Here is a 17,890-nt window from a genome sequence, read left to right as displayed (position 1 = left end):
GGAAGATGAAGAGCTTGTTTATATATTCAGTTATCTCTACCTTCTATTGTTACAGCCTGATGTGTTGTGGTTTTTGATTTTAGTCTGCTGTATATCACTGTGCAAATAACAAAAAGGCATTTCTGAAGTCGCCCTGCGCTGCCTGTCAAGGTGATGCAGCCCTGTGCCCTAAGGCTGTGCCAGAAGAGAAGAGTGTGGGGGAGAGAGCAGTGCTTGCTGCCTGGGGATTACTCTATGGGTCTAGGACTGTTCCAGAGATGGAACTTGACTCCATCCCGACTGCCCCCATCCATGACCTTGCTTCAGCCTGTCCTGTTAACATTGTGAAAGCATGGGCCCTTTGAACTAATTTTATTACTATTTTGCTGTCTCTAGCAAATCGTGTCCAAATACTGGTTAGACTTTTTGTGAATTGGACCACGTTTCTGTTGTCTGGCTGAATAACTGATTGCAGCACTAAGGGTTTCAAGGTCAGACTGTAAACTAGAGATTGTCCTGTAGAAATATGAAATGTTAACCTGGTATAATTGTTCTTGAAACTTATAATTCTGCGCATTTGGGTGTCAGAGTCTCTCATGTGTCACCATCCTGCAGCGGTGGCTCCTTACACAGTATGACTGTAGCTGTTAGCTATCTCTTTTGACATTCTCCAGGACCTTTGTTTAATTCTGTTGTCCGTAGGAAATGGCTAGGACCTAAGTTACCGAAGTAAATACATCTCTTTGTTCTTCAAGCCGGCGGGGCAGCGCTGCCAGCCGTGGCGGGGTGTCGGGCGGCCGTGCCGGTGCCGGGGCCTGAGCGCGGTGGGGTGAGCGCTGCCCGCTGCCATTGGCCCCGCGCGGGCCGGCTGCTCCCGCTCACCTCTCCCCTAGTGGGCATCGGCCGGCCCTTCGGCATGTGACACACGTCCCGGGAGACCTTGGCTCTAGAGGAGAGCACCAGCTGAGCGGACTGCAATCCCTTTTTTTTTTTCTGCAGCTGGTTCTTGCTGTGGAATATCCGTGTCAGTGAGTGCTGGCAGGGAGCAGCCTCTTCCAGCTCTTCTTCTGTGCGAACGTGACAAATCAAATGTGCTTCCTGTGCTTGATTGTATTGCTGTGTGCTGCTGCCGTGGGCCTCATTTGCCACTGCCGTAGTCTGCCTCATGACCAGAGAAATTACTGGCATGGTGCTGGGAGAAATAGGAAACTTGCTAAGTACCTTGGAGGAGCTATGGGACGATATTGGCTTTGAAAGCAGCTTGTTGTACTGACCTTTCTGTGCATGTCTGAATGGGAGAGTAGGAAAGAGTTTATTTTACTGGACTTAAGAAGGGAAAAATTGTGCTCCTGCTATGCTCCTATAGGATTGGGATACTCTCTTTTACGTGCAGGCAAGATAACATATGTCCCTGCCCTTCATTTCCCAGACTTCCCTGCTTTATGACTAACTGTTTAAACAATCTTACAGTACATCTACTCTACAAATAACTATTTTACCTTTGTGAAATTCTGTCCTTTAACAAAAGGTCTTATTTTTTTTTTAAACTTGAGTGCAGTCTCTGCTGAAAGCAATACTAAAACCCTGAAGAAATTCCCTCTTCTCAGCCCCACCTATTTTTCTGGAGTATAAACTAATAATTGCTTGCCTACTTAATTGCAGCACAAATTTCTGAAGGTATTGCCTGCCTAGTGGCGGATCAGGTTATTTTGACAGTGGGAAGCCAGTAGGACAAAGCATACATCGCTGCCCTACAGCAACAGCGAATCAAAAGTGCATTTCAGATTTTTTTGTGCAACTTTTTTTCATACCAACAGATTCCAGCATTGGAACAACTGCAGTGAACTGCAATGCAAGCACATGAGTTGTTCAGATACCTACGGATGCCAGAGCTCGGGGATGTCAGGCAGTATGTGCGCACCCTTCCGACAAACACGCTGATGGGCTTCGGTGCCTTTGCAGCCCTCACAACCTACTGGTATGCAACAAGACCAAAAGCAATAAAACCACCATGTGATTTAGCAATGCAGTCTGTGGAAGTAGAGGTAAGTGCCACATGATGGATGCTGTAGTTCACTGAAATTTGAACCCTAAATGCAGCATTGAGAGAGACCAAACACTTGATTGACATTAGGGTGTTTCTAAACCTGTAGTGTGGGAAGAATACATTTCTGAAATGTGGCTTGAACTCATTATTTTGGCTTTCTGAATATGAAAACCAGCTTGAGGCCTGAGGAAATAACTTATCACAGGAGAAGAAGATTCTGCTGAGACAGCTGAGCTTCTGATCTCACTAGTGATAAAACTTGTTCATATTAGAATTGGCAGAGTGTAGTTTTCAATTTCTGGCCACGTGATGACCTATTAAATTAGGTCTTGGGGTCAGAGTATGTATACTGGTATATACTGAATAGGCTAATAACTCTTCTGTTATTTTTAGTGCATAATAGCTGACACATGAGACTTTATATTGTGTTACAAGCATGAAGGGGGTACTAATTGTCCTCAGATGATCTGTGGAAAGAAATACTAGTCTGCCAAGATCCCAGCCATAGAGTAAGTTGAAATTAAACCAGCCACCTGCTAAACTCTGGATGTTAGCTTAGCTTTTGTCTTACATGTTTTAGAAGCAGAGTTACTTTTAGGTGGTGGCTTTTAAAAAGTGAAGTCAAATAGTCTGAGTGGGAGAAGCTGTTGCTTTGTGAGCAAATACAGACAGCAGATTGCAAGGCTGTTTTTTTTGGGTGTTGTGGTTTTGTTGATTCTCTTGCACACTACAGAGTCAAATACTAATTCTTTCAAGAGTGTTCTCTTTCTTCAGAGAGACAAGGTGTTTTCTGCTTTTGAGGGAAGGGGAGTTTTGGAAGGTTGTGATCTTTAAGGGAGATAAATAGAAAATGTAGAATTTTAAAGCTGACAGCTTCTTGCCTTACTGATGATAGAGACTACTACTATAGATTTTTATACATATATACTTGGAACTGAAGCCTCCCTTTACACTACATTCTTCTGCATGGATAGACTGCATCTGGTTGTCCTGTATCAAATGAAATTAACATGACTTTTGTGCTTAAGACCAGATATGATTGCAAACTGATGTAAACAAATGTGGCAGAGTAGGTCATCTTCATGAACTCTAGCAAACTCCTGTCATTACTTCAAATTGGGCACTTTCTTCAATGTTTTGTGTTGAGATTGAAGAATGACACACTAGTTGACCCCTCCATTCAGTTTATTTCCTGATCATCTCGGTGGAGCATGCAGCAAGTGTAGGGATGCATCATGTTACTGTAGCACATAATGGTCTGCTATGAGTAGTACACAAAAGGGAAACAAAAAATGCAGTTGCAATGTGATAATTGCCAAAAAACACCTATGTTCAAGCAATGTGTAGAGTAAGGATCTAGGACTTAGATCTCACTTCATGGTGAGATTTTCCAAGTCTGTCAGCAGATGTGTAGACAACAGGTAGAGTAGTCTTGTAAACCAGCACATCTTGGTTGCTGCAATGAGCTAGCAGTGCAAGTTTTCCAGCTGTGGAGTGCCTCATTAGGCAGTGTAGACTTCAGCAGACTTCTGGGGGGCATTGCATTTTAAGATGGTAAGACAGTAGCTTTTAGCTGTCCATAAATCCCATGACAAATGCTTATTTGCTGGAGACTCTTGACAGCAGTCTCAGTTCACTGCCTTTACTTCTTCAAGTTAAATTACTTGTCACTGTTGGATTCTGAGATTGAAATCATTGTTTGGCAGTATGAGACTTCACTAAGCTACTTAATGCATCATTGATCCAATTACACTAATTGGCTCTCTGATCAGAGCAAGATAGGTATAACAGTATTAGTTTTCACTGCCTCTTTAGAAAATGTGTTTTAATGGGCTAAATACTTCTTGGACTTAAATAAAAACACCTGAATGTGTTAGCATGTTGCAGTGATAAGAGCTCAAACTTGGAGAATATCTTGAAATGAGTAAGATCTGTCCAATTTTGTTTCCATTAATAATGAACTATTTATAATGTTTAAAATGGTAATCAAATGAGAATGTATGCTTTGAATCAAGTTTCAAGTGTATGTTGGAATTACTACTCCTGTAACAGTGACAAGACTTCATTACAGTGCTCAGGATTCAGATTCTCACTAGATTTTGCTTAAAATTTAACTTCATATACTCAATTTTCCTATGTGTATGTTAAGGTGGGTTGTCTTCTACAGGGGGGAAAAAATCAAATACTGCTCTGAAATTGTCTAAACATTTTTTCTGCCTGAAGAATACGATTTTAAAAGGCCTGAGCAGTTGCTCCAAAAAAGACATATCAGAAGGCAATGCCTCTTTACTACTGTTTTACTATCTAGTCTACTAGTTCATTTACAGAAAATTTGAGCTATAAATAAGCTTCTACATAATTCTTACTTGTGACTTAACTTTGTTAGATGCCAAGGAAATAAGTGAGGTCATTGACTGGAGTAGGGTTTCTACATGTTTTGATATTGTATCTTCATAACTTCATATGGGAGAAAGAAGATCCTATTTACTGTTGTTCCAGGTCACTTCCCATCTCTCCAAAATTTTGATTTGGTAGGCCAGCACCCTATGACCCATTTTAACAATCCCTGGATGAGCAAAAAGGTTGCACACATAGTTGAAAACGAGTGCAAAGAGTTACTGAAGTGGCAGGGATACATTGCACTAGACCAGGTTGCCCAGAGCCCCTGTCAGCCTGGCCTCTAACACTTCCCAGGGATGTCATCCACATCTGGATCTGTCTGCCTGTAGATTGCTTTCCTTCCACTGGTGACTAACAGCTGAGTAACTTTGGCTGTTGATTTTGTGTGCAGGTGTATGGCTGTCAAATATATTAACTCTTGCTTTAAAAACTTTTATTTGTCCCAACTTATGCTATGTAGAAGAATAGGATAGAAATAAATATTAGGATGTCAGTATTGTCTAGAAGTAAGACTGGATTTGACTGGCTTTTTTGTTCCCTTAAGAAAAGATATTCAAATATGGAGAGAAGTATTCAACTCATGAAAACTTTTTAAGTCTTCTTATGTTTTTCTGATCCATTACCAGAATTCTAGTATGCCTTGTCTTTCAAGAATCACTTGATTATACATGTGCTTATCTCTCTATGAATGATCAGTTTTAGGTGCTGTATGCTTTTGTAGGGAATAGCATACTTAGAACTACATGGCTGGTTTGAAAACTCTGGTTTGTCCTACTTGCTGCTCAGAATAAGTATGTTGGTGACCTAAGCACCACTTGCTAGTATACTCTCCCTCCCAGGTAAAGGGAAATTTCTCTCATCTCTGAGGCATGGTGGAGTCTTCAGCATGCTTTGACATTACTGCTAATCCTAAGAACCCTGTGTCAAACCCATGGCTTGAACAAAAGCAGTTACTTTATATGACCTGAATAGGCCTTGATAGGGTAATATACACTCTGTTGTAGAATAAATCTGTTTCCTTCAGATGCTGCTATTTTTAACCAATGCCAAGGTTTTACTTAATGACTAGCACTTGATGTGCAGTAGGGTAATTTCCTGCAAGTCCCTGAGCTGCTGCAAGGGCTGCTTTACACAAGTAACTAGATTCTCTTCTCAAATTAATCAGATTTTATTGCCTGGCTATTTTAAGAACAGTTATTAAAACTGGCAACCCTTTTGACTGCTTATCTTTTTACTGGACAGACCTATTAGGTGCCATTCAAACTAACCTATGTGAAGTCAGCCAAACATTCCAGTCCTGGGATCCAGATACCTGGTGGTAATGACCAGTGATTTTTTAAAAAGTTTTCTGCAAACAGAACTTTCCCTCATACTGCACAAACATTCTGGATAAAAGACTGATTGGACTAGATCTTAAAGCAGTAGTTCTTGCTGCTTTCAAGCAAAATGTAGATGAGATCTATTGCTTATAGTAGATGAGTAAGTTTAGACCTTGCATTATGCTCCTGGTTTGACCTTCAACATACCTGGGAGTATTTCACTGCATCAATAATGTTGAACTCCCTATGGCCTTCACACAAGCAGATGGATGTTTTACTGAAAAACTTTTATTCTAAGACTGTTGAAAATCTAGTTAATTCTACTTTACTATAAGAAAAAGACCAAAGTAAGCAAAACTGAAAGTTCATTGTTTCCCCTTACTGAAAACTTATAAGAACCAATGGGAACTTTTCAACAGCAGTCTGTTAGAGAGTTCCTCTTTTTTCAGAAGGACAGTGCCATCAGTCTTGTATCTAAGCAGTGTACTGTCTGATAACTCCTATTAAAATTTTGTTAGTGCCTCAGGCCCTGAAAAAGTTGCTTTTGTGGTGCTGTGTAATAGGGCATGTAAACAAAACAGTAGTAGCCCACATGAGGAGAAGCAAATACTTCTTGACTCCTCTTGCTGAGGAATGGCTTAGGCTATTTTATTTCACCTGATGTGGGAATTATAGCACGTCAGACGTGGTACATGTGATACACTGCACTTGTTGATGTTACCCGTGGCCATGGCAACAAACTACATTGTGTGAACTTTCTTAGATTAGCTCCAGAGTGGCAACACTGGGAAAATCTATAAGATGACCTTGATTATCCAAGATCTGAGAACCCAGTGAAATAAAGCAAGCAGTCTTGCTTTTCTTTCCGGGCAGAGACATGTACTAGTGATCTGTTAATTTCCTGTAGAGTAGATGTTGGTCTGAGAGCAAGTAGACTCTTGAATTCTAATGTTACGAAGTTTTAGAGGTAAGCCACTCATTAACTTGTTCTGGGTCATGTTCACAGTGTATGTTTCTTCTTACTGTTAAAGGAGTGGCAAGCTCTGCATTACTCATACTGTTTTGCTAAAACAAGTTAGGCTTGTTTTAGTGTAAAAATATTTTTCCTCTCTGTGCCTTTTTGTGTGCTAGCTGATTTCTACAGACATGGGTAATATGACATCTTCTGTACACAAACCTGTATTTATCTAGCTTATACATGAACAGGGGGTGTCTGGTCTTCCAGAATACTTTGAAAACAGGAGAAGAACCTATGACTGCATAAGAAGAAATTTTAGTTGTGGAGGATAGACTAACTAAATCTGTGCCTGAATTGTCTAGGGTTTGACTTTCTGAAAGAGCCAGAAATTGATTACACTGATAGAGAAAATCTTACGCAGTGTTTACTCAAGACCCTCTGGTTAACCAGCTGGGCTGTTCCTGATAAAAACTTGCTTGTAGGTGTCTGTCATGATAACAAGTCTAATTAAGAACTGTGGCCTAATAGTAATTGCATAATTGTAGTTTGTGAAACTTGATTGCTCTCTATAAAATGAGATTATTTAATCAGTCGCTCTAGAAAAGGCAGTGTTATATCTGAATTATTAGATTCTTGTATTGACTTCCAATTTCAGCTTCTCTAAGTGCTCAATAGCTTAAAAATGCTGATTTCAATTTTCAAGATAGTATTGTCTTGACTGCATTTAAATAAATCTTTTTTGTAAGATGCAACTTTTAATTGGATTAAAGGACTCTATCTGGAACAGAGTATTTTGCTTATGAGAACACTTGTTTAGAGTATTGGTGACCATGCTTAAAATCATTTAGGGTTTGAAACCACATAATTGAAGTGTGATTATGTTCTGTCATCTTAATTAGAAAAATATATTGGGATTGCACCATTAATATTCTGTCTAGACTGCTCTGAGGCTGGATTTAGGAAGCTGGATGAAATTAATTATGGTCTATATTGCACTAATGGAGTAAAATATTTGTTAAGAAAGTGCTTTTGACAAAATGCCCCTTGTTAGACTTTACTATTCTCATTTGTTCTCTGCTATCATAGGTAGCTGGGGAATAAGATTTTGCCTGGCAGGTTTTTGGTAATGTAGGGAGCAGTTTGACTCTTGAAACAATGTCCTGGAAAACCTTGCATAGTTCTCAAGTTCTCTCAAGAAGAATATTCCTTCAAGCCACCAAGGGTGTCTGACCTTTCTGCTTGCCTTTCTTAGGGCGGTGAGCATGCTCGAAGGTCCTCTCTTCTCAGCAGCAACGAACTGTTGTCCTACTACTATGATGATGTGAGAACAGTTTATGATATTTTCCAAAGGGGTTTACAAGTATCAAGTAAGTCTAAAATTAAAGACAATATTTTAAATATGTCAGGAACTACATATTTGAACTCTTTTGAAATGCAGCTGGGCATAGGGGGTCTCTGTCTAGCAATATGATGGATGTATTGGATGCGAATTTTCTTGAGGAAAAATTAAACTGCTGTTTGTGAAACAGAGTTCTGTGAATAAAGTCAGTGCTGTATTCCTTGGCCTAAACTTTGTAGCTTCTGTCTTTCTCAGCTTCCTTCCCTGCACCCCTGAAAAAAACCCATTTTTCATCTGAAAGTGTCTGCTGAGAATCTAGGGGCTTAGCACCAAGAGTGGTGTCAGAACAGAGGAGTTGGGGTTGAATTTTGAGTGACTATTTTTTTTTTTTTTTTAGATAATGGTCCATGTCTTGGTTTTAGAAAACCAAACCAGCCATATGAATGGATCTCCTATAAAGAGGTAAGTAGTCTCTTAGTGCTAGACTTGCTTTTGTTTGCTGAGACCATTGATACAACATCCAGTAATGTGATATAACAAATTTGAATTATTTATATGTTTTAAAGTAGTAGCAGAATATTGCAGAAAGGTGCTAGTTCCTATTACAGTGTCTTAAAGGAACAGCCTTAAATATGTGCGAGAGAGAGAGAAAGAAGAGCACCTCCTGCACCTGTTTTGTGAACCCCAAACAATTCTGAAATAAAACTGTTATCTTGGCATCTCAATGCTGAATTGTTTAGAACTTGGGCAAAGCAGCAGCTTTGAAGTAATGTTCAGGGACTCAGACTGTGCGTGCTTCCAAGAGGCTCACTTTACACCAGGAGTTCTGTCTACAGGTGATGTTTGGGCTTCCTGACACCTTGTCTCCATAGTCTGAATGACAGTTGTATAGGGTGCTAGCAGATGTGCTTCTAACTAGCAGCATTCTGCTTCTTGATCCCTGAAAATATCTGTATGCAAATCTCCATTAACAGCTGTGCACATTTAGGTTGTTCCTGTTTTAATCAGTCGGTCTTCAAATTTGCATAAACCTTGCCTATTGCATACTGTTAAGGTCATTAAACACCTTCTGTGTGCAACAGACCTCACTTTTTCCCAAGGTGACTTTGCTGTGAATTTGTTAGGCATACCTCTTTTATTAAAGCTTTGCTTTTGGGGTCATGTGACTAACATGGTTTCAAGTCATGTGCTATACAAAAAGAATTTAGAAAATTGCCTTCCCAAGCTTTGTTAATAGAACTAAGTGGGTTTTGGCTCCTTGTTCTATTGTTTTTTGAAGGGAGAAATGCTACTCCCATAGGCACTGAATGAAGTAAAAGGAGGGGTGTATGTAATGCTTGTGATTAAACAGAAATACTATGTTTAATCATTCCAGGGTCACTTCTTGGGTTTAACACACATACAGCAAAACAGCCTTTTCTGTGTTTGTGTGCTGAACCTCTAAACTTATACTTAACACTTTCAAGTTTGACTGGATCAAGTGTTTCTTCTGCTGCATATTGAGTGCAAGTGTAATAATTACAATCAGTGCCATGTAATGGCACTGCAATGTTTAGGTTATCAGAGTCACAGAGGGCATCCAAAACCTAAAAAACTTCTCTCTCATTCATACCAATTAATAATTGAGGAGAGTTAGCAATTATGAGCTTGCTCTTATTTTTTTTTGTTCTCCCTCTTTTTTGCCCCTCCAGGTTTCAGACAGAGCTGAGTATGTGGGTTCTGCATTACTGCACCGAGGCTTCAAACCATCTCATGTTCAGTACATAGGAATCTTTTCACAAAACAGACCTGAGGTAATTAAACTAACATTTTGTGTATTTGTGGTCTGGCCGTTACTAAAAGGGCCTACTCCTTTCTCTCTTGTCAGTGTACTTCCCTACTGAGAGCCTATTTGGTGTTAGGAAAAGCCTAAAGACTGACATTGTAGACCCATGAGCTATAGACATGGCACTTTTTACCTAAGAACCAAAACTAGTAGTTGACATAATGTCATATATTGTTGTGTTTTGGTTGGGTTTTTTTTTGGTTTTTTAGCCCCTAGAGCTAAATGCAGAAGGCTGGAGAGCAGAAAAGAAATCAGGGAATTCAGAAGAACTTAACTAATTACCTTGTTTTCATGTTATAGAGGTGGCTTGTTTAATAGGAAGTGAATGTAGTTCTTAGTGAATGTAAACACTGCTTAGTTTCTCTTTAAAAGTAACATTGGACAACCTAGACAGTTGAAAGTGACAGGAAATCACAAGGAGGTGTTTAAACTTAAAACACCGAGGAACAGTTAGTGATTAAATATTTGGACAAAAATGTATTAAGGTGATAATTCTTGTTTCTGCCAGAGGCCCTGGAACAAAGATTCTGGAAGGGGAAAACTGCTGCTGAAGGCAAAAATAGGAAATTAATTTAATAAAAATGGGTAGAAAGACTGAAAGTGGCACAATGAAAAATCACCTGAGACAGCCATGGGGATATTCAGGTTGATAGTGCCTATCCATTTTAACCCATAAGTGGTTCTAGATTCCCCTTTCTAAAAAATTATGAAATATTCAGTAAGTATATGTTCTCTAGACTTATTTATTAGATCTGTTTTATAGGACTGAATTTCTCTAATCTAGATTTGTTTAATAGTTTGAGCTAGTACTTGCTGCACTGAGCTAGTTCAGTGTAGACCTATTTTAAGACAGGGGACTGCTTCTTACCCTTTATCAAAAGGATGCTGTCCCTCTTTAATAAACACTCCTGTTTGTTTGCCATTATCAAAGGACATGCACAGTTCTGACAGGGTTAGAAGTTCTATCAGTGTCGTGGTCTCTTGTTGTCACTAAAATGCAAGCTGTATGACAAGTGACTGTGGCTTCCTTCTTGCTCTCTCAGGCTACACCCCAAGAAACTCCCGAGCTCTTGGGTTTTCCTGAAGGAATTCTATTTCTCACAGCTGTAGATTTATTTCTGTAATAAAGAAGGCTGGAATATATTCAGTTAGGAAGCTGTTAAATGACATGGAGCTACAGACTCCACAGTTCAGCTTCCTGTGCATACAACATGATGAACCAGAAGTAAAAAAAGGGAGACATATTTTTGTTGTGCCCATTTGAATCATTTCTCTAGAGAGCTAAGTGTGCATGATCTCTGCTGGGTTAGGGTATTTCTGAAGGAGAGCATGGAGTTTTGCTCTTTCTGATTGCAGAAATGAAATTCTTAAGTTGTATTGCTTTGAGTTGGGTCAGGAATGAGATTAAAAGATTTTTTTTTTAACCAACAATTTCAAATCTGGGATTTTCCCTGCTCAAAACTACTGGATGGGTGTTGTGACTTACCAGTCATAATCACTAATCCAGACAGGAGAATATGTGAAGATTTTTTTTTTTTTGTGTGAAATTACTCACATTTGTTATTGCAGGGAACAGCTGCTGGGGAAATCCCCTAATGGGGAAAATCCTAGCAAAACCAAAACTTGGATTTGTAAATAAAAGTATTACTTTGAGTTCCTGGAAAACAGTCATCTCTTCTGGAAGTGGGGGGGGGTTTGTTTTGATTGAAAGAAAACACAACAATGAAGTATGGTTTTCCTAACAGAAGATCAGAACCATGTCAGAAAAGAAACTAAAAGTCTGACTGTCTATATTTAGTACTAGTTGCTTGCTTGGGCTTTGAGAGAACTTGAGTGTCATGGTTTGATATTTACATTTACTCATAATTTTAGATGCAAAATGGAAAAAAGTGTCTTGGTAGCCCAGAAAATAAGGATGCTGGTTGTACTGTTGAGAATGATGTGCAAGAGTTTTTGGAGGCTGCAACAAGAAGCTTTTATGGCTGTGTGCTGCTTCTGAAGTCTTTGTAGAAGACCCCCACCCTATTAAAATAACTTCTAGACTTCTGGCTGATGAACAGCAGCCCTGTTGTTCCCTTTTTACATGTCCTGGATGATGCCGTTTAGCAAGAACTATTCAGCAGACCCTTTCATGGCTATTATAAATGTGCCTGCTTAGACTTACCTGTATGTGTAATGTCTTAATGAAAGTCTAATTTCCTTGTTAGCTGGCATTGCACTAGTTTTATAAGAAGTCTTTTTGGACAAGAGGTGTACAACTTGCCCATTGCATGAATGCTGTCAGAAAAATTTCCTATGTTTAAGCCTGTCTGAATCAATAGAGTACTTTGGGAAACTAGCCCCTAATAAACAGTTAAAATCAGTAAAACTGAGATTTGGCAACTTTGACATAGTCTCTATTAGATATTTTATGGAATAATCAGCTGAATCATGTTTAAACTTGTCATCATGAGGGGGGGAGGTAGCTGCTAGTCCTGAAAAGCCCTGGAAAGTGTAACAGTTTGAGGGAGGGTAAAGGAAACACCCTTGTTAGTGCAAGTCTTGTTGAATTGTAAGTTCTGGTAAGTTTTAAAGATGCATGCTGTTTTCTTCCTGTCATTGGAACTGACTAAAGGTACTGAGAGTTTTTGTCAGTATTTGATGGGAAAATCAGAAATGTTTTAGTTCTGCTCACCTTTTCATGTGTCTGGAGGTTCCTATTTGAGAAGCTGCATGCTATTCTGTATTTTGGTGTAGCTAGTTGGTTACAAACTACACCCAAGAGTTACTATCAGAAAAAAGGAATTGCATTACTGCATTACCTTGATGATACTTTGGATGAAAATAGGCTGGCTGTAAAGCATAACTCACATAACACATCATAAGGCTGCAATAATCATTATGTTTATTGAGTACTATACTCGTTAGCAGGTAAATCTGTCTTACTGCAGCTTGCAGGGATGTAATTGCATTTTTTTAATAGAAGTCTTCCTATAAAGAGGAATGGTTAGTCTTGAGAAATGCTGAGAAACTTTCTGATGCTGACTTTCCAAAGGACTTTTACTTTATTTGCATGTGTTGCATGTCTGACCATCAAATGAGATGTGCATAATGTAGGGGTAAGAATACTGTGTGTATATAAATTTAATGTGTGGTCAAGACATAAGTGAGTCCTTCACTGATTCATGGTAATAAGGGAAATTAAAAGCTTTGCCTACCTCAATAACAAACCCAATAAAAAGTAGAGTACTCTTGCTCAAAGTCTTTCTGTTAGTAGGTAAACTAAAGAGACAGTTAACATTAACTGCTTTTTTCAAAAGTCCTTAATATTACTTTTAGGGATAGGGTTGAATTTTATTGGATTCTTTCCTAGAGTTCTTTATTATTTGGGGATTTTTTTCTTCCTTACACAGATAAAAATTGAGTAGGTATTCAAAGTGAAAAAACAATAAAAACTGCCACTTTCTATAAAGACTTGCCCATGTGAGCTGTATCCTATTAGCCTCCTTGTTAGATTTTAAAAATGAATCATTCTTGGAGGTCTGTAACAATAAGCATAACGTCGTGACTTTCATCTCTTCTCTTTGTGCAGTGGGTCATCATTGAACAGGCATGCTATGCATTCTCCATGGTGGTGGTGCCACTCTATGATACACTGGGGGCTGAAGCTATTACATACATTGTGAACAAAGGTAGGACACTTTGAGTAGCTCAGCAACTGAATATATGATGGCAGAGCTGAGTGAGGGCAGAACTGTAGCCTTCTTCAGAAAAGCCTTCCATTGCAACATACTCAAGTACATATGGATCTAGTCTAAACTGAACTTGTCATGTTGATAATATAGTTCTTTTTCATCAGCTGACTTGTCATTGGTTTTCTGTGACAAACCTGACAAGGCCAGACTTCTACTAACCAGTGTGGAAAAGGGAGAAACTCCAATACTCAACACCATTGTTATCATGGATTCTTTTGATGTGGATCTTGTGGAACGTGGTAAAAAGTGTGGTGTGGAAGTCTTCAGCATGAGAGAAATAGAGGTAAGAATGCTTAACCTGCTTAACTGCTTGCCATGGATTAATTTCAAAATCCTTAACTATCTCTTGGATTGGAGTTTACTCAAAAATATAAAAAATAATAGGAGGAAAACAACTTGCTAATGGTATTTCACAATGCTCAAAGTATAAAAGTAGATATACCAAGATGACAGCATGAAAGGTTATTAACATAGTCGAAGACTGAAGACTAGATCTCAGTGTTAAGGCTTGCCCATGTGAAGCATAATGTGATAATTATATACTGTGACTAATATTTCAGAAATTCTTATTTCAAGGAGAGCCTGTGTAGGCTTTGGTCTTCTGAAAAATGGCACTTTTCCCTGTACACTGAATCTACAAGATGTTTTCTGGGGGAGAAGGGACATGTCAGTCAGCTTCTTATAAGGATAAGGTTATGGTGATACAGGGGAATGAACTTTAAGGCTTTGAAAGTAGCAATCATTTTAATTAACCACCCGATCTCAAGTCTTGGTTTTGCATGTAGTTTTTGTGTGCGTAGATCTCTTATGCAAGTTTATTTCATAACTTCACTCATTTGGAGAATGTTCTTCCAGGATCAAATTGCATGTTGTATATGTTTGCTCTGAGATTATGAAATTTGGTTTAGCCTGGTTTCAGATGTAGTTCTGATGAAGGCTTGGCTCACTAGGCTTTGACTATCTCCAGATAAATGTACTTGTCTTGTGCAGGTGTCAGTAACTGGTGTGAAATGCCTCATTTCACTGAACTTGTTTTCATAGCAGTTAAGACAGCTATGTTAATAGGGCCACCTTCTGGTAAAGATACAACAATGTCAGCACACCTTCTTTTAAAAGACTGACTGGCAAACTGGCCTCATTGAGTGCCAGGTTAAAACATGGCTAAAAACATGAAGTAGGGCTAGACTTAAATGACTTACAGTTCACTGGCCAAAGGGTTGGATTAAACTTAAAAAAAGAGTGGCCAACCTGTAAGTTAGAATAAAATGAGATTCTTTCCTTGAGCTGAACTGCAGTTTTTGACAGAGGAAGATGCTTTCCACTGGATCTTCTAGCTATGGAAAAACAAAACTGAGAGTAAATGTTGCCTTTACAAAAGATGTTTGTATGCATAAGTAGTGATGTTCAGTAGTAGTATATAGCTCTTATTTCATTAATGCAAACATCAAGTGTTAAGTAATAGGTGTTCCAAGAGCCTTTTGTTTAAATCTCTGACAAGAAGTTAGAGGCAAGCTTAAGTAATTGTAGTAGTCCTTCCATGAACAGGAAAGTTTTGTCACTTGTTTTTTTTTTTTAAGGGGTTAGAGACTTAGAGTGTCTCCTGAAAGGTAACTATGAGCTGTTTAGGAGCTTAGACTAGAATGACTATTTCTAGCTTTGAGTAGTTGTTTTCTGGATTTCTGGCTTGAGTTTCTTGCTCAGCTGTGCATGGGTTATGTGAACTGTTCTGCTGCGTATACCCTAGAAGCCATCAGCGTAGTTTCTGATGCCCAATATGTATCATGTGGTTACTTGTAGCTGAGTAAATAAATGGCTCTTTAATGGGAAGAGATGGTGGAGTTTTGTTGTAAGAGATCAAAACAAGTGTCTGGAGACTTCAGCTGTATATTCAGTAAATCCCAGATTTTACTCAAAGCAGGTTGTCGGGAGGTACTGAGCTTGTGGTCGTAAATCAAGTGGAGGTGCTGTTTTGAGCAGACAGCTATGTTGCCATAGTGGTAAATCTTTGCATAATGAACCCTTTCAAAAAGGCAGGCCTACAGGTATGGGAATGTTAACTGTCTTTCCAGACATTCCCTTTGTCTTAAACCTCCTTGGGTAAATCTTAGCGGTACATGATACTAAAGAACTCTAGGGTTCAAAGGAATGAATATGCTGTTATTATGCAATTGGAACATAAAGGCAGTGGTGAAGTTGATGTCTGTCCTCAAATATACCCTTCTTCCAAGGATATACTTAACAGAAGGACCTCTTTAATTTGCATAAGCCCTTAAGGTAGTATTGTTTCTAGTTTTAAATAGGCATGACAGTAGTAAGTCTTGGTTTGAAACTTTAAAGCTCATAGATACTAAACATTGACTTGCAAATGTTTCCTCTTATTTGCTATACTCTTGGTGGTAAAAGGATTGTTTTGGTGTCCTTTCCCTTTTGCCTGAAGAACCCTGACATCAGTGGTCAGGTCTGAATAACTAAGGAGGAAGAAGGGTTCTGGATGAGTTTCTCCTGTATAGAAGGAGTTCAAACCACCAATGAACTCCTCCTGTATAGAAGGAGTTCAAACCACCAATGTCTTCCTTCATTTAACCAATAATTGTTGGTGGCACATCTCCATGAGGTACAGGATTGATTAATTGTCTGTCTTATCATAACCTTGAGCTTCCCTAGTGACTTCTAGTTCATTAGCTGGAGAAAGCCTTGTGAGTTTTAGATAATTTATCACTTTTTCATTTGTAGAACATGGTAGTTATTCTATGTATTTTTGCTTTAAAGCTTTTGTTACTCTTACATTAACCAGAGAATCACAGAATGCTTTGGTTGGAAGGAACCTTAAAGATCTGGTTCCCATCCAGCCTCCAGCCATGGGTAGGGATTGCTGCACTGGGTTGCTAAACAAGTTAAAATGCCTTAGCAGAGAGTCTAAATAATGAAGTATTATGGTATTTAGTAATGTTTGGTAAATTTAAAGCAAGAAAGCTACATGTTTATGTCTACACTTTCTTCTCCTTTCTGCAGGAGCTAGGAAGAGCACACAGGCAAAAACCTATGGTAAGTGTGAAATTGGTTCAAGTGACAATGTGAAGCTGGTAAGCGTTCTTTAGATCAAGCTAGCAAATCTCCCTATCTCCCATAGCTCAGAAATAACACTAGTACCCTGATGTTTTGTCCAGGAAAATATTTTCCCTTGCTGTCTTAACCATACTAATACTTTCTTAACTCTTGTAGCCTCCAAAGCCAGAAGATCTAGCAGTCATCTGTTTCACCAGTGGAACAACAGGTACGCCTTGCTGCATTATGTGGAATTTATTATTCTGTATGTGCAAAATTAATTCAGATGCCCTCCTACTTCCCCTGCAAGATTCCCCCCTGCTGCTGCATCTTTTTGGCAAGTAGTAGCTGGGGTAGTGTTACAGTAAAGTTCCCTTGGATTTTTAAATTTTTTTTCCTGTTAATACAGAGTTGCAGTCTTGGGGGGTAGAGGTGTTAATGTTTTTGGGTTTAGAAACAAATAATGAATTTATATTTACATAACAATAAGGGCTCTGCATCAGACTTCAGACTATCAATTCTTCCATAGTGTTTTTTTTGTACTTTATCAGCAAAATTGTTCCATAGGTCTAAGAACCTTGCTGTAAGACCAAAACAGACCATCTAGATGTCACTCACTTGACATTTGTGAATTTCATACCCACTGGCATGGAACATAAGGAAAGAATAGAGCAGCAAGCTATATTTTTAAAACAGATGTGAGAACAGAAATTAATCTGTATTTGATAGCTGCATCTTTGCAGAAGAGTTGAATTTTGAGTGAGAGACATATCAAAAAATGTCATGATTTCTTAAAAGTTTTGGGCTCCTTAAAGAGTTATAAGACTTCATCATAAACTGATTACTTAACTGCTGCCAGCTGTTCTTGACAGTGTTTTGTTTAGTTGATACACAAAGAAATGTATTAGTATCAAAGAATGTTACCACATTAGTTTTGCCACTGCTACATTAACTTCAAGGATCTGAATTTCACTGTTGAATCCTGTTGTCCTTCTTCCTTAGGAAACCCTAAAGGAGCTATGATCACTCATCAAAACATAGTCAGCAATGCTTCAGCTTTTATGAAAACTACAGAGGTAAACTGAAAATATAAACATTGTGAACTTGCTTGAAGGGAAATAATCTCATGAGTGAAACAAACATTGAAATCTCTAACTTTGGTCTTAAGCTTTAGTAAGATCCAAATGAAAATGTTACTTGACAGCACTCTGTGTCCACTAGTCAGAAGTCAATGTTTTTTGGCT

General features: G+C 38.7%; 1 protein-coding gene across 1 annotated transcript in view; it reads left to right on the top strand.

Moving 5' to 3' along the window:
* ACSL1 (acyl-CoA synthetase long chain family member 1) overlaps positions 1-17,890 on the top strand; it is a 38,137-nt gene that overhangs the window by 7,126 nt on the left and 13,121 nt on the right. Inside the window, exons 2-10 of the mRNA XM_036381984.2 lie at positions 1,797-2,024; positions 7,956-8,070; positions 8,440-8,504; positions 9,734-9,835; positions 13,439-13,538; positions 13,706-13,884; positions 16,614-16,646; positions 16,824-16,875; positions 17,649-17,722. Coding sequence (XP_036237877.1) covers positions 1,830-2,024; positions 7,956-8,070; positions 8,440-8,504; positions 9,734-9,835; positions 13,439-13,538; positions 13,706-13,884; positions 16,614-16,646; positions 16,824-16,875; positions 17,649-17,722 — 915 coding nt within the window. The 5' untranslated portion in view covers positions 1,797-1,829. The remainder of the gene's footprint in view (positions 1-1,796; positions 2,025-7,955; positions 8,071-8,439; positions 8,505-9,733; positions 9,836-13,438; positions 13,539-13,705; positions 13,885-16,613; positions 16,647-16,823; positions 16,876-17,648; positions 17,723-17,890) is intronic.

The sequence above is a fragment of the Molothrus ater genome, chromosome 4 (assembly GCF_012460135.2).
Source record: "Molothrus ater isolate BHLD 08-10-18 breed brown headed cowbird chromosome 4, BPBGC_Mater_1.1, whole genome shotgun sequence".
Classification (NCBI taxonomy): Eukaryota; Metazoa; Chordata; class Aves; order Passeriformes; family Icteridae; genus Molothrus; species Molothrus ater.
The sequence above is the reverse complement of the archived record's forward strand: the minus strand, read 5'-3'. Positions and strand labels throughout refer to the sequence as shown.